The sequence below is a fragment of the Balaenoptera physalus genome (assembly GCF_965194825.1).
Source record: "Balaenoptera physalus genome assembly, chromosome: 12".
In the NCBI taxonomy this organism is placed as follows: Eukaryota; Metazoa; Chordata; class Mammalia; order Artiodactyla; family Balaenopteridae; genus Balaenoptera; species Balaenoptera physalus.
In genome coordinates this window covers 61,538,754-61,554,930 of record NC_138897.1, presented here as the reverse complement: position 1 = coordinate 61,554,930, position 16,177 = coordinate 61,538,754, and the positions used below count along the sequence as shown (strand labels likewise).

General features: G+C 41.5%; 1 protein-coding gene across 1 annotated transcript in view; it reads left to right on the top strand.

Moving 5' to 3' along the window:
- MYOM1 (myomesin 1) overlaps positions 1-16,177 on the top strand; it is a 137,905-nt gene that overhangs the window by 82,708 nt on the left and 39,020 nt on the right. Inside the window, exons 18-20 of the mRNA XM_082418586.1 lie at positions 155-351; positions 9,792-9,918; positions 13,346-13,530. Of these exons, the coding sequence (XP_082274712.1) occupies positions 155-351; positions 9,792-9,918; positions 13,346-13,530 (509 nt within the window). The remainder of the gene's footprint in view (positions 1-154; positions 352-9,791; positions 9,919-13,345; positions 13,531-16,177) is intronic.

The following is a 16,177-nucleotide window of genomic DNA, read 5'->3' as shown; positions in this document are numbered from 1 at the left end:
CACACACCAAATCGATGCTAAGTTACTGGTGTCACGTTTTAGTTTTACATCACAGGACCTAGTGCCCTCATGCGTGGCACCAATGAGACAGTTTGATGCAGGTAGAATCATAGAAGCATTTCTGTCCACTCATGAGCTCTTCATGTTGCAACAGCGGCACCATCTCCACCCTATGATATCACTTGTCTTGAAAGTTTTCGTGACTCAATGGTTCTTGGATGGAAGCAACCAGATAAGACTGGAGGGGCTGAAATTACGGGCTATTATGTGAACTATCGAGAAGTAATTGATGGGGTACCAGGAAGATGGAGAGAAGCCAACATCAAAGCTGTCAGTGATGAGGCATATAAGGTACGTGTGTGGCCTTCAGTAGTGCGGGGTGTCATATGTCTGTTGACACACCACATGCACACAATGCACACACATGCACATACATGCACATGCCCAGCACCTTGTCAATGATTCCTGTCATTTCTCCAGTGTCCTTTGCCTGCAGTGACATGACTTTTGTGACAAATATACAAAGATGAATAGAAGTATTTTGGCTAACCAGGCAGTGTGTGTATTTTCTGATTTATACACATAAACATAATGTCTTCGAATATTTACTATGAAATATATACTTTTTATGAAAACTTATGTTTTTTACAAAAATTAACTCACAAGGTATCTGTAACAATATGCTACTAGTTTTAAGACTCCCGGAATCCAAAAGACTCTGGATTTTTAACTTTCAATGTCCAAATCATGAAGAATAAAGGGACATGGACCTGATGGCCAGACTCAGCTTGCCCTCTGTGAAGTGGCCCCTAACTCAGTGCTCTGATAGCCACAAAGGGGCACTTCACGTGTCCACCCATGAGTTTCCCTGCTACATGTGGGCCTTCACTGCTCGGCCCACCTCAGAGCACCTGAGGGGTCTCACTATTACCATAGCTACTGGCTCCCCTCTTTAGAGCATCGTCAGCTAGACCCAAGTTACCACCCCGTCCCTCACAGAACCCCAAGCCGTGAGAGCAAGAGCAGGGTGAGGCCCGGGGAATGGTGCTTTCCCCAACTCAATGTCACATTCTTTTAACTTAACATCTAATATTTATGAAATATCACACGCATACTGAGAATACATAAAACAAAATTTTATTTTTAAGATTCTTCCGTGTTGGTACGAGTAGCTCTGACTTTATTGCTGTGTATTCCATTATATGACCATCTCACAGTAGACCTTCCCATTCAATTATTGATTGACATGGGGCATTGTAAGCCATATCAAACAATTGAGCTATGAACATTTTTGTACATGCCTGCTGGCACATATGTGCACTAGTTTCTCTAGGTTATTACCCACAAGTAAAATTGCTAGGCCAGAGAGTCTTGTTTATCTCCAACTTCACCGCATAATTCTCTGCTGTTTTTCTGAAGAGTATGAGAATTCCCGTTGCTCCACATCCTTCCAGCACTGGGTGTGTTCACACTTTTCCTGTTTTGACAATCTGGGTGTCAAATGAGTCTAAACATCTTCTGTGTTTATGGTCCATTTTGAAATCTTTCATAGCATGCCTAACAAGGTTTTTGCCCATTTTTCTAATGGGTTTTCTTATTGACTTATGAAGTTCTTTAAATATTTTGAGCATAAATCCTTGTTGGCTATGTAAGTTGCCTATATCGTCTCATTGGCTAGACTTCTCCTCTCCTTATGGTGAACTACACCTATTTTCTTGTCAAATTTATTGTAGTCAGATTTACCAACATTTGCTTTGTCATTAGCGATTTCTGTGCCTTTTCTTTTTTAAGAAATGTCTTCTAGTTCGGGGATCCTGAAAGCCATGGCCCCAGCTGGGACCACGCTATATAGATTATATTCTAAAGGCTTTTCAGTTTGCCACTTACATTTAAGTTATTAATTCACCTATAAATGTTGTGTATGATGTGAAATAAGGGTCAAAAATTTTTTCCCTTTTATGGATACCCAGCTTCATGATAAAATCAGGTGTAGACTGAATCATGGATACAGATTTTTCATGGTTTAAATCATACAGTTGGTAAACTTTGTTAACTCAGCTGGTTCCATCAGTACCTCCATTTATTAAGCATTTTTAATGTTCAAAGGATTATTTATAGTTCATGGACTTCTTTCTTGAATTTTGTTTTATTTATTTTTTAATATAACAGGTTCTTATTAGTCATCCATTTTATACACATCAGTGTATACATGTCAATCCCAATCTCCCAGTTCATCCCACCACCACCCCCACCCCCCCACCGCTTTACCCCCTTGGTGTCCATACGTTAGTTCTCTACATCTGTGTCTCAATTTCTGCCCTGCAAACCGCTTCATCTGTACCATTTTTCTAGGTTCCACATATATGCGTTAATATACGGTATTTGTTTTTCTCTTTCTGACTTACTTCACTCTGTATGACAGTCTCTAGATCCATCCACGTCTCTACAAATGACCCAATTTCGTTCCTTTTTATGGCTGAGTAATATTCCATTGTATATATGTACCACATCTTTTTTATCCATTCATCTGTCAGGGGACAATTAGGTTGCTTCCATGTCCTGGCTGTTGTAAATAGTGCTGCCATGAACATTGTGGTATTCTTTTTGAATTATGGTTTTCTCAGGATATATGCCAGTAGTGGGATTGCTGGGTCATATGGTAATTCTATTTTTAGTTTTTTAAGGCACCTCCATACTGTTCTCCATAGTGGCTGTATCAATTTACATTCCCACCAACAGTGCAAGAGGGTTCCCTTTTCTCCAAACCCTCTCCAGCATTTATTGTTTGTAGATTTTTTTGATGATGTCCATTCTGACTGGTGTGAGGTGATACCTCATTGTAGTTTTGATTTGCATTTCTCTAATAATTAGTGATGTTGAGCAGCTTTTCATGTGCTTCTTGGCCATCTGTATGTCTCCTTTGGAGAAATGTCTACTTAGGTCTTCTGCCCATTTTTGGATTGGGTTGTTTGTTTTTTTAATATTTAGCTGCATGAGCTATTTATATATTTTGGAGATTAACCCTTTGTCCATTGATTCGTTTGCAAATATTTTCTCCCATTCTGAGGGTTGTCTTTTGGTCTTGTTTATGGTTTCCTTTGCTTTGCAAAAGCTTTTAAGTTTCATTAGTTCCCATTTGTTTATTTTTGTTTTTATTTCCATTACTCTAGGAGGTGGATCAAAAAAGATCTTGCTGTGATTTATGTCAAAGAGTGTTCTTCCTATGGTTTCCTCTAAGAGTTTTATGGTGTCCGGTCTTACATTTAGGTCTTTAATCCATTTTGAGTTTCTTTTGTGTATGGTGTTAGGGAGTGTTCTAATTTCATTCTTTAACATGTAGCTGTCCAGTTTTCCCAGCACCACTTATTGAAGAGATTGTCCCTTCTCCATTGCATATCCTTGCCTCCTTTGTCATAGATTAGTTGACCATAGGTGCATGGGTTTATCTCTGGGCTTTCTATCCTGTTCCATTGATCTATATTTCTGGTTTTGTGCCAGTACCATATTGTCTTGATTACTGTAGCTTTGTAGTATAGTCTGAAGTCAGGGAGTCTGATTCCTCCAGCTCTGTTTTTTTCCCTCAAGACTGCTTTGGCTATTCAGGGTCTTTTGTGTCTCCATACAAATTTTAAGATTTTTTTGTTCTAGTTCTGTAAAAAAATGCCATTGGTAATTTGATAGGGATTGCATTGAATCTGTAGATTGCTTTGGGTAGTATAGTCATTTTCACAATATTGATTCTTCCAATCCAAGAACATGGTGTATCTCTCCATCTTTGGTATCATCTTTAATTTCTTTCATCAGTGTCTTATAGTTTTCTGCATACAGGTCTTTTGTCTTCCTAGGTAGATTTATTCCTAGGTATTTTATTCTTTTTGTTGCAGTGGTAAATGGGAGTGTATCCTTAATTTCTCTTTCAGATTTTTCATCATTAGGGTATAGGAATGCAAGAGATTCCTGTGCATTAATTTTGTATCCTGCAACTTGACCAAATTCATTGATTAGCTCTAGTAGTTTTCTGGTGGCATCTTTAGTATTCTCTATGTATAGTATCATGTCATCTGCAAACAGTGACAGTTTTACTTCTTCTTTTCCAATTTGTATTCCTTTTATTTCTTTTTCTTCTCTGATTGCCACAGCTAGGACTTCCAAAACTGTGTTGAATAATAGTGGCGAGAGTGGACATCCTTGTCTTGTTCCTGATCTTAGAGGAAATGCTTTCAGTTTTTCATCATTGAGAATGATGTTTGCTGTGGGTTTGTTGTATATGACCTTTATTATGTTCAGGTAGGTTCCCTCTATGCCCACTTTCTGGAGAGTTTTTGTCATAAATGGGTGTTGAATTTTGTCAAAACCTTTTTCTGCATCTATTGAGATGATCATATGGTTTTTATTCTTCAATTTGTTAATATGGTGTATCACATTGATTGATTTGCATATGTTGAAGAATCCTTGCATCCCTGGGATAAATCCCACTTGATCATGGTGTATGATCCTTTCAATGTGTTGTTGGATTCTGTTTGCTAGTATTTTGTTGAGGATTTTTGCATCTATATTCTTCAGTGAATTTTCTGTAATTTTCTTTTTTTGTAGTATCTTTGTCTGGTTTTGGTATCAGGGTGATGGTGGCCTCATAGAATGAGTTTGGGAGTGTTCCTCCCTCTGATATATTTTGGAAGAGTTTGAGAAGGATGGATGTTAGCTCTTCTCTAAATGTTTGATAGAATTCACCTGTGAAGCCATCTGGTCCTGGACTTTTGTTTGTTGGAAGATTTTTAATCACAGTTTCAATTTCATTACTTGTGATTGGTCTGTTCATATTTTCTGTTTCTTCCTGGTTCTGTCTGGGAATGTTATACCTTTCTAAGAATTTGTCCATTTCTTCCAGGTTGTCTATTTTATTGACATAGAGTTGCTTGTACTAGTCTCTTACGATGCTTTGTATTTCTGTGGTGTCTGTTGTAACTTCTCCTTTTTCATTTCTAATTTTATTGATTTGAGTCCTCTCCTTCTTTTTCTTGATGCGTCTGGCTAATGGTTTATCAATTTTGTTTATCTTCTCAAAGAACCAGCTTTTAGTTTTATTGATCTTTGCTATTGTTTTCTTTGTTTCTATTTCATTTATTTCTGCTCTGATCTTTATGATTTCTTTCCTTCTGCTAACTTTGGGTTTTGTTTGTTCTTCTTTCTCTAGTTCCTTTAGGTGTAAGGTTAGATTGTTTATTTGAGATTTTTCTTGTTTCTTGAGGTAGGCTTGTATAGCTATAAACTTCCCTCTTAGAACTGCTTTTGCTGAATCCCATAGGTTTTGGATCGTCGTGTTTTCATTATCATCTGCCTCTAGGTATTTTTTTTATTTCCTCTTTGATTTCTTCAGTGATCTCTTGGTTATTTAGTAACATACTGTTTAGCCTCCATGTGTCTGTGTTTTTTATGTTTTTTTCCCTGTAATTGAATTCTAATCTCATAGCGTTGTGGTCAGAAAAGATGCTTGATATGATTTCAATTTTCTTAAATTTTCTGAGGCTTGATTTGTGACCCAAGATGTGATCCATCCTGGAGAATGTTCCGTGTGCACTTGAGAAGAAAGTATAATCTGCTGTTTTTGGATGGAATGTCCTATAAATATCAATTAAATCTATCTGGTCTATTGTGTCATTTAAAGCTCGTGTTTCCTTATTAATTTTCATTTTGGATGATCTGTCCATTGGTGTAAGTGAGGTGTTAAAGTCCCCCACTATTATTGTGTTACTGTCTATTTCCTCTTTAATAGCTGTTAGCAGTTGCCTTATGTATTGAGGTGCTCCTATGTTGGGTGCATATATATTTATAATTGTTATATCTTCTTCTTGGATTGATCCCTGCATCATTATGTAGTGTTCTTCCTTGTCTCTTGTAACATTCTTTAATTTAAAGTCTATTTTATTTGATATGAGTATTGCTACTCCAGCTTTCTTTTGATTTCCATTTTCATGGAATATCTTTTTCCATCCCCTCACTTTCAGTCTGTATGTGTCCCTAGGTCTGAAGTGGGTCTGTTGTAGACAGCATATATATGGGTCTTGTTTTTGTATCCATTCAGCAAGCCTGTGTCTTTTGGTTGGAGCATTTAATCCATTCACGTTTAAGGTAATTATCGATATGTATGTTCCTATTACCATTTTCTTAATTGTTTTGGGTTTGTTTTCGTAGGTCCTTTTCTTCTCTTGTGTTTCCCACTTAGAGAAGTTCCTTTAGCATTTGTTGCAGAGCTGGTTTGGTGGTGCTGAATTCTCTTAGCTCTGCTTGTCTGTAAAGCTTTTGATTTCTCCATCGAATCTGAATGAGATCCTTGCCGGGTAGAGTAATCTTGGTTGTAGGTTCTTCCCTTTCATCACTTTAAGTATATCATGCCACTCCCTTCTGGCTTGTAGAGTTTCTGCTGAGAAATCAACTGTTAACCTTATGGGAGTTCCCTTGTATGTTATTTGTCGTTTTTCCCTTGCTGCTTTCAATAATTTTTCTTTGTCTTTAATTTTTGCCAATTTGATTACTATGTGTCTCAGCGTGTTTCTCCTTGGGTTTATCCTGTATGGGACTCTCTGCGCTTCCTGGACTTGGGTGGCTATTTCCTTTCCCATGTTAGGGAAGTTTTTGACTGTAGTCTCTTCAAATATTTTCTCGGGTCCTTTCTCTCTCTCTTCTCCTTCTGTGACCCCTATAATGTGAATGTTGTTGTGTTTAATGTTGTCCCAGAGGTGTCTTAGGCTGTCTTCATTTCTTTTCATTCTTTTTTCTTTATTCTGTTCTGCAGCAGTGAATTCCACCATTCTGTCTTCCAGGTCACTTATCTGTTCTTCTGCCTCAGTTATTCTGCTATTGATTCCTTCTAGTGTATTTTTCATTTCAGTTATTGTATTGTTCATCTCTGTTTGTTTGTTCTTTAATTCTTCTAGATATTTGTTAAACATTTCTTGCATGTTCTCAATCTTTGTCTCATTCTTTTTCCGAGGTCCTGGATCATCTTGACTATCATTATTCTGAATTCTTTTTCTGGAAGGTTTCCTATCACCACTTCATTTAGTTGTTTTTCTGGGGTTTTATCTTGTTCCTTCATCTGGTACATAGCCCTCTGCCTTTTCATCTTGTCTATCTTTCTGTAAATGTGGTTTTTGTTCCACAGGCTGCAGGATTGTAGCTCTTCTTGCTTCTGCTGTCTGCCCTCTGGTGGATGAGGCTATCTAAGAGGCTTGTGCAAGTTTCCTGATGGCCGGGACTGGTGGTGGGTACAGCTGGCTGTTACTTTGGTGGGCAGAGCTCAGTAAAACTTTAATCCACTTGTCTGCTGATGGGTGGGGCTGGGTTCCCTCCCTGTTGGTTGTTTGGCCTGAGGCAACCCAACACTGGAGCCTACCCTGGCTCTTTGGTGGGGCTAATGGTGGAATCTGGGAGGGCTCACGCCAAGGAGTACTTCCCAGAACTTCTGCTGCCAGTGTCCTTGTCCTTACTGTGAGACACAGCCACCCCCCGCCTATGCAGGAGACCCTCCAACACTAGCAGGTAGGTCTGGTTCAGTCTCCTATGGGGTCACTGCTCCTTTCCCTGGGTCCCGATGCGCACACTACTTTGTGTGTGCCCTCCAAGAGTGGAGTCTCTGTTTCCCCCAGTCCTGTCGAAGTCCTGTAATCAAATCTCACGTGCCTTCAAAGTCTGATTCTCTAGGAATTCCTCCTCCCGTTGCCGGACCCCCAGATTGGGAAGCCTGATGGGGGGCTCAGAACCTTCACTCCAGTGGGTGGACTTATGTGGTATAAGTGTTCTCCAGTTTTTGAGTCACCCACCCAGCAGTTATGGGATTTGATTTTATTGTGATTGCGCCCCTCCTACCATCTCACTGTGGCTTCTCCTTTGTCTTTGGATGTGGGGTATCTTTTTTGGTGAGTTCCAGTGTCTTCCTGTCGATGACTGTTCAGCAGTTAGTTGTGATTCTGGTGTTCTTGCAAGAGGGTGTGAGAGCACGTCCTTCTACTCATTGTCTCCTCTTTTAAAGCCTAGTTCATGGATTTTTTTCACGCTAATACATTCCATCATTTCTATTTTGCAAATGTTTTCACATTTATTATTTTACCACATATATTTACCCCCACAACAACCCAGTTCATACTGAGGGATATAGAAAATATGAGGTCACTCAGTAAAGAGCAGAAATATTACAAGAATTTGAGTATTTTGATTCCAAGCTTAGAATTCATTTAATTTTCATCTGTACATGCATTCGTCTTCTGTTGCTCTGTAACAAACTACCACAAACTATCCCTGTTTGTGGTATCACAGTTTCCTTGAGTCAGGAGTCTAGGCACGGCTTAGCTGGGTCTTCTTCTCAGGGTCTCACAAGGCTGCAACCTAGGTTTCAGCTGGACTGCATTCTCATCTGGAACTCGAGTTCCTCTTCCAAGCTCACTGTTGTTGGCAGAGTTCAGTTCCTTGCAGCTGTAGATCTGAGACCCTCAGCTCCTAGAGGCTATCCTTCCCCAAATGTGAGTGGCTAAGCAGTTTGAAAAACAGTATTTGCTTCTTCAAGGCCATCAGGACAGTGTTTCTCTTTAGGCAGGGCCCAAACCCCATTTTAAGAGTTTCTATCTGATTAAGTTGATCCTTTGGAAAAACTCACTCTCTCTCCTGTGTGTTTCTCCTTTGCTCTTACACTACTTCACACTCACAAAACTTCTCGGACACCAGCTGGGTGTCCTACAATTTAACTCAATTCTGACACTGTCTCCCTGAAGATAGACTCAGGTCCCACACATAAAGGGTTCAGTCCCTCAAGAATAACCCTGCCCCCACTTCAGATGCCAGTTGAAAGTCCAGGATGTCACCTGTGCTTCTGACCGACAGACTATAAATCAGTTTCCCACAACCTCCTCCTTGAGTTTGATTAATTCACTAGAGTGGCTCACAGAACTCAGAGAAACATTTTACTTACCAGATTATCAGTTTATTATAAAAGGTATAAATCAGGAACAGCCAGATAGAAGAGATTGATAGGGCAAGATATGGGGAACGGGCATGGAGCTTCCATCCTCTCTCCAGACCACCACTGTCCCAGCACCTCCATGTGTTCACCAACCTGGAAAATGTCTGAACCCTGCTCTTTGGGGTTTTATGGAGGCTTCATTACATGGACTTGCTTGATTAAATCATTGGCCATTGGTGATTGAACTCAATCTCCAGCCCATCTTCCCTCCCCGGAGGTCCAGAGGTCTGGGATGAGGCTGAAAGTTCCCACTCTCTAATCACATGATTGTTTCCCTTGGCAACCAGTCCCCATCCTTAGGTGCTTTCCAAAAGTCACCTCATTAACACAACAAAAGATACTTTATAACTCTCATCACTTAGGAAATTCCAAGTGTTTTAGGAGCTCTGTGCCAGGAATGGGGACAAAAACCAAATATATATGTCTTATTATAAATCACAATATCATAGTCAGGTGCACCCAGGATAATCTATCTCCCTTTTGATTAACTCAAAATCAACTGATTAAGGATCTTAATTACATCTGAAATATCCCTCCTCCTTTGCCATATGATATAATACAATCACAGGACTCATATTCCAATACCCCTGCCATGTTCTGTTGGCTAGAAGCAAGTCTCAGGTTTCACCCCAATGCGAGGGGAGATTACAAAAGGGTGTGACTCATTGGGGGGTCACCCTAGAGTATGTCCAACACAGGAGGTAAATAAATAAAATGTTGAACCACTAGAAAAACAAACCTGAAACGTTCACTATCCATGATGTTGTCCATGTTGCAGATTAGCAACTTGAAGGAGAACGTGGTATATCAGTTCCAAGTGGCAGCCATGAACATCGCTGGCTTGGGAGCACCCTCGGCAGTAAGCGCAAGCTTCAGATGTGAAGAGTGGACCATTGCTGTTCCAGGTAAACCAGGAAGACCATGTCTCAGCACTGAGGCTCAGAGTTTCTTCCAATGGAACCTACAACCTGGAACTAAATTTAAGAGCTACATATACAGCTTCTAAGGGAGACAAATTCTCTCAGCCCCTTGTGTTTACGTTAAATATTTCTACAGTACTATGAAACGATAGGTACCAATATAAAACTGAGTATAAATTTCTTATATTCCAAATAAATCCTAGAGTCCCCATAGCTCAGCCTCTGCATGGAGTAGGATGGACGGAAGCACACAGCTTGAATGCCACTTGATTATTTAAAAGGAATTCTAATCTTTGCTTGTCTTCTTCAAGGCCATTAAAGGGCATCCAATTCACATCCCCCAGCAAAATTTCTCAACAATGTCTTCTGGCACTCCAGAGTTGTGCATTCTCCCACTACTCTGGAGCATCTCATTTATCAGCCTCCCTCCTCCGTCTCCTCAGCCCCAGCCTCTGTGGCCTCCTTCCTATGGTCTCCTCCTCCCTTGCTCCCAGCTCTTCACTGTACATACAGGGGACCTAACATGCCTGCCTAGGGCTTAAGTCCTGGCCTCCCACCTCTTATATCTCTCCACTTACCTCTCCAGTCCTTTCTATGTCAACTTTTTCCCAACTCTGCATCACAACAAAGATCCTGGAACCGGACTGGAAATGCTCTCCTTTGGAGGTTGTCATAGAGGGTGGTTGACGGGGCAGGGATGAAAGTGGGGAGAAGCCAGAAACATTTACCTATGCTTTTAACTCTTACACAGCTACAAGAGTGAACAAATGTAAAGACTGAATACTAACAAATTTACTAAGTCATTAAGAGTCAGACTAGCAGCTTAGTCAGTGGATGGGTTTTTTTTGTTTTGCTTTTTGTTTTTTTAATTTTTGACCTCACCACACGGCATGGGGGGCCTTAATTCCCCGACCAGGGATTGAACCTGCACCCCCTGCATTGGAAGGTGGAGTCTTAACCACTGGACTGCCAGGGAAGTCCCTAGTGGATGGTTTTATTGTGCTTCCAATGGCACTAACTTCAAAGACCCAAATACTTTAGTGCCACAGAATGACTAAATTCTCCCACTTGGGTTGGATATTCAGCTTGTATAACAACTGCTACGGCACTGACTCCAACCACGTTAGAACACCAGGCCACACTGGGCACACTGGGTGGACCCAGCCATGCCCCCAGTGCCACCCGCTTCCTCTATTTGAAACCTTAGTGCCTTTGGAGAACCATCTTTGTTGCCTTCACTTAGTGAGTGTCCATCTGCATCACGTCTCTATCAGGTGTGAATAAAAAGATTACAAGAGAAATTCAAGAGAAGTTCAAGAGTTCACTCACCTTCAGTTAATACAAGAGGCAAACACACTGGCTTTCCTTTCGCCTTCTTGAAGCCGGTGATATTTCTTAAGTTCTTTCTGCCACCTACACAAAAGTGGGTCTGTTTTTAAATTCTTGCAATTCCTGAATAAAGTTAAAATGTGAATGACCAGGGACCAAGAATTTCTGAGCAGACCTGTGGAAAATGGTTTGATAGACAGAGATATAGTTAGCAAAAGAGATTGCAGGGTGAGTGCTCCCAACTCAGAGGAGAAGTGAACGGGGCAGTCCTCCACCCCCACGGCCTCTCTTTTCCCAGATTCACCCTTGACTCACTGAGAAGTGTTGGGCAAGCCATGAATCAAGAAAGCTTGATGATAGGTGAGAGCATTTAGGACATTTTGTCGGATGAAGAAACAGACTCAGGTTAAATGATACCCAGGAGGTCACACAGGTAATAAGTGGCAGTTAGGGTTGGGAACTAGGTCTGCTCATTCCAAGACACGAGGGGGTAGGAAGCAGCAGCACAGTGGTCCTTCTCTGGAAAAAAGGGCTGGTGCTACCTGTTTGGATGCCTCTCTGGCTCCTAAGGATGACACAGGACAATGGTCATAAAAGCCCTTTGCAAAACAGAGCACTCCACACCAGGGTAAGGTACTGGTGTTATTTAAACCTATTTCCACAGAAGGCATCATCAGGAGACAAGGGTGACTCATTGCCGGTGACCTTTAAGCTGAGGTAAAGGGCCCAAAAAACAGAGTGATCAATTGCAAAATGCCAAAGCATAGCACGATGGAGTCTGCGCTTGCAGTTGGCTCTCAGGCCACTGTGAGTCAGTTCAGGTGCTTTTTTGATTGGTTGGTTAGAAACCAGGTGTTATTTTTTAAAAAAAGGAAAGAGAAAAGAAAATAAAGGGACTTCCGTGGTGGCGCAGTGGTTAAGAATCCACCTGCCAATGCAGGAGACACGGGTTCGAGCCCTGGTCTGGGAAGATGCCATATGCCGCAGAGCAACTAAGCCTGTGTGCCACAACTACTGAGCCTCCGCTCTAGAGCCCGCGAGCCACAACTACTGCAGCCCGCGTGCCTAGAGCCTGTGCTCTGTAACAAAGAGAAGACACCGCAATGAGAAACCTGAACACCTCAACAAAGAGTAGCCCCCGCTCACCGCAACTAGAGAAAAGCCTGTGCACAGCAACAAAGACCCAACGCAGCCAATAAATAAATAAATAAATAAATAAAGTGAAACTCTGACTATATCCTTTAAAAAAAAAAAAGAAAGAAAATAAATAACTATATCACCTTCATAGCAGCTGGTAGTCATGCAAAGATGCAGGCCATCAGTGAGTAGATGGGACTCGCCCAAGAGTGCAAATAGCACACACAGGAAGTATTTGGCTTCCTTCCTGAGCAGGTTGATCAAGTTCCTTGGTGTCTCTGAGCTTTCTGTTAATTGTCTTAGGGATGGGTGAGATAAAAGAATGTAAAGTACCTGATAGGGTTTAGCATAGATTCAGGGCCCATGGGATTGATTGTATTTGTTTTGGTGGGAGTTCTTTGTAACCACAATTGTAGTTTGTTTTTACCCCTATATGGGATATATGCTTTACGGGAAAGATATCCCTCCAGTGAGGGAGGGATATATATTTTGCAATATATATATTTTTCTATATTCATAAGCCATCAAAGAGAGTTGCTTTCTTTGTCATAATTGAGATTCGGGGGCATTTTCAGATTGTCATCCAAAAATAATCTGAAACTGAATCTGCAACCAAATTAAACTGTTCTGATAAAAGGTGAGGAACACAGGCCTGAGGACAGCCTGAGGGCAAGGCTTCATGCAGCCGCTGGGGGGCACCTTGAACTGGCCTTAACCACTTGCTGCCCGTAAAGGGTCTTAATAGGCTGATATAGAGCTGTTGAGGAAACCTGATACGAAATGAGCACAGAATACCTGTTTCCATGGGAGTAGTAGATTTTACAAAAGAAGAACACCAGCATCAGATTCAGCTTTAAGACCTTAAATGTGGTTCTAGGTTTACACACATTGGAGTTTTCTTATCTCCATTGTGATTGTTACGCATCAGTCTCTCTTTCCCTCTCAGGACCACCGCACAGTCTCAAGTACAGTGAAGTCAGGAAAACCTCCCTGGTTCTGCAGTGGAAGCCTCCGATCCACTCGGGACGGACTCCGGTCACTGGCTACTTTGTGGACGTGAAGGAGGCCAGCGCCAAAGAGGACCAGTGGCGAGGACTCAATGAGGCGGCTCTGAAAAACACATACCTGAAGGTAAGAGGATGCTCACAGTTTGAGAAAATCTTTTTTTTTTTTTTTTAAAGAAAAAAGGTTCTTCTAACGAGGTTGACTTCAAAGTCAGTGAGATAAAGCAGAGCATCTCAGCGTTGGTCTGTGTCATGTGTTGGGATCCTGGTAAGATTCCATTTGTCAGTGGGTGAAGTTTTGGGGATGTTTCTGATGCTTAAAACAATTTGCTTGTAATTTGACCCAAATCCCTTTGCCTGGCTTTAGAAAATATCCCTCCTCCCTCTTCTATCCCTCCTCGCCTCCACTTACCCACCTCACATTTTTGCTACTCACAGTCTTAAGATGTTACCATCTCCAAAAGGTGACTTTCTCATTCCTACCTCGAATTTTTTTGAGGGTGGTTTTTGATTTGAGGGTGTTATTTCCATAGAGTTCACGCCTGTAAGCTTTTAACTGCTGATCTTTTTGAGTCGTGGTCGGCCTTACCTCCCCTGCCCCCTCACCCCTGTGCTCACGTGAGCTCTCAGGGGCCAGAGGAATGAGTTGCCTCAACTCTTGACCTTGTCCTCACCCTTCTCCATGTCACTGCCTTCCAGGTTCCTCTAGAGTGTTCCAACTGAACCAGTTTCTAACTCTATCTGCCAGAGACTGTTCTGCTGTAGCCACTGACTCTCTCACTAGTACCAAATGGAAGTCTCAAAAGAATGTTTCCCCCTATTGTCAGCAGTGGCATCTGGAGACCCTGAATCCACAATAAGGCCTCAGAAACTGTGGGGAATATGACTCCAGTTCTTGTTACGTACCATGAAGTGTGACTGTATGACCACAGTCAAACAGAAAGCTGCACAGTGCATTCCGTGTGCAGCCTTATCTGTTGGCAGAATATGCCACCACCCAGGGCGTGGGCCTTGGAGGATTTTCAGAGTATACCTGGTTTAAGAGATTTCTCTTGTCAACCTGCCACTAAAGTCCATACCGTCTGTCAGCCCCTCTCTGGGGTTAAGGCAGCCACTCTCTGGGGTCCCTATAAAAAAAATGTAAATGTACCCTCCAGGAGAGATGACCCTTAAACCATTACATCCGACATGCCATTAACTCAGCTTCACACATGCCAGTAAACTCTCCAGCCCCTTATGAAACCATGAGGAGATAAGGAAGATCACATTTCGTGGGGAAGAGAAAAGGTCAAGGAAGGTCTGGAGCCTAGGACACTGTTTGGCTGTCCAGAGAAGTCAGGAGGCCTCTAGATACAAAGACATCCCCAAAGCCCAGTGTAAAACAAAGGTCGGACACATCCTAGATGGTGGTGGTGTGTGCTTATGGCCAGCATGACTTCCAAATCCTCCATCTGCCATAGCACAGGATCCCAGGAGCCCGACTCACGGGAAACCAAATGAGAGTGAGAAGCCAAGCAAAGCGGACCAAGAGCCCAGGAAAAATGAGTAGGAAGAGAAAATAATGGAGTTTAAACACATCAAGAATGGTTAATGTCACTCATTTTTTTAAAAAAGAAGAAGAAAGGCAAATTTAGGGGAAAGAGAGAGACTGAGGTTGAGTGCCCCTCACAAACCGGGAGACAAACTTCCTGTAAGGAAATGACCTTAGAGTTTGGCCACAATTTTTAAAGCAAAAATAGAATTACTGATTTTTCTGATTGTAAAACAGATGCATGCTTATGATGACAAATTCAAACAGTAAAGGCATAAAGAAGAAAAGTAGAGATGTCCTATAGTTCCCATACCCATTTTGATGTGGAGTCACTTTTCCAGATGTTTCATATTCAGAAAAGTTTCAGCCCTGAAATGGAGAAAAAATGTGCATGTTAAAAAGTTTAATCTGTCAAATTTAAGTGAGGAAAGGACATATAGCTCCAGGAACAGGAGATTTTAGCACCATGGCACTGGAACATAATGGCCTAACTGGTTTCTGCCAGACACACACCCATTCACGTTAGCACTGAGTGTCTAGGGGTTCCTAGAGAGAGTGCAAGATGCATTACTATCCACCAAAAGGTTTAACCAACAGAGCTCATGCTTCCTTTTTGATTGGTAATTACAATCTGCTGAGACAATGTGGTGAGAGGGACTAAATAATTGGAAGGGGTGGGGGATATAGATTATGCATCTCTAGTGCTTTAAGCCAGCAGTCATTGCCCCTGTGGTGATGGAAGAGTGGAGGGGTGTGCCTGTCACCTCAGTGACTAGACACTAGGATGTGGATTCACTTCCTGTGCCATGTTGGCAGAAATCTGACTCACAGCCGCATATTACCTAAGTGGCAGGTGCAGATGTGGCAGGTACCTGGGAGCTGGTCTATTTTTATCACAACAAGGAAATGTTTCTGTTCCTTTCTGTAGATCCACAGTTGCCTGGCATTATTTCTAAGTATAGAATTTAAATACATCAAACTCTTATGCATTTAACCTGTGCCTAAATTCATTTACGGATTAAAATTCATTTCAAAAATCCATTAGCTCCAGTGAAAGCTATCACTATATAAGCAGTGACATTCTGTTACCATAAACACATACAATTAAATAATTAGATTAAAAACCCAACAATTTAATACATAGCTCATCTAAGTACATGGTCACAAACACTTCGCTTAGTTGAATAAGTATATTCTAGCTTTGTTTGATTTAAATCCCATTTTGGCTGTTAATCTCCATCAC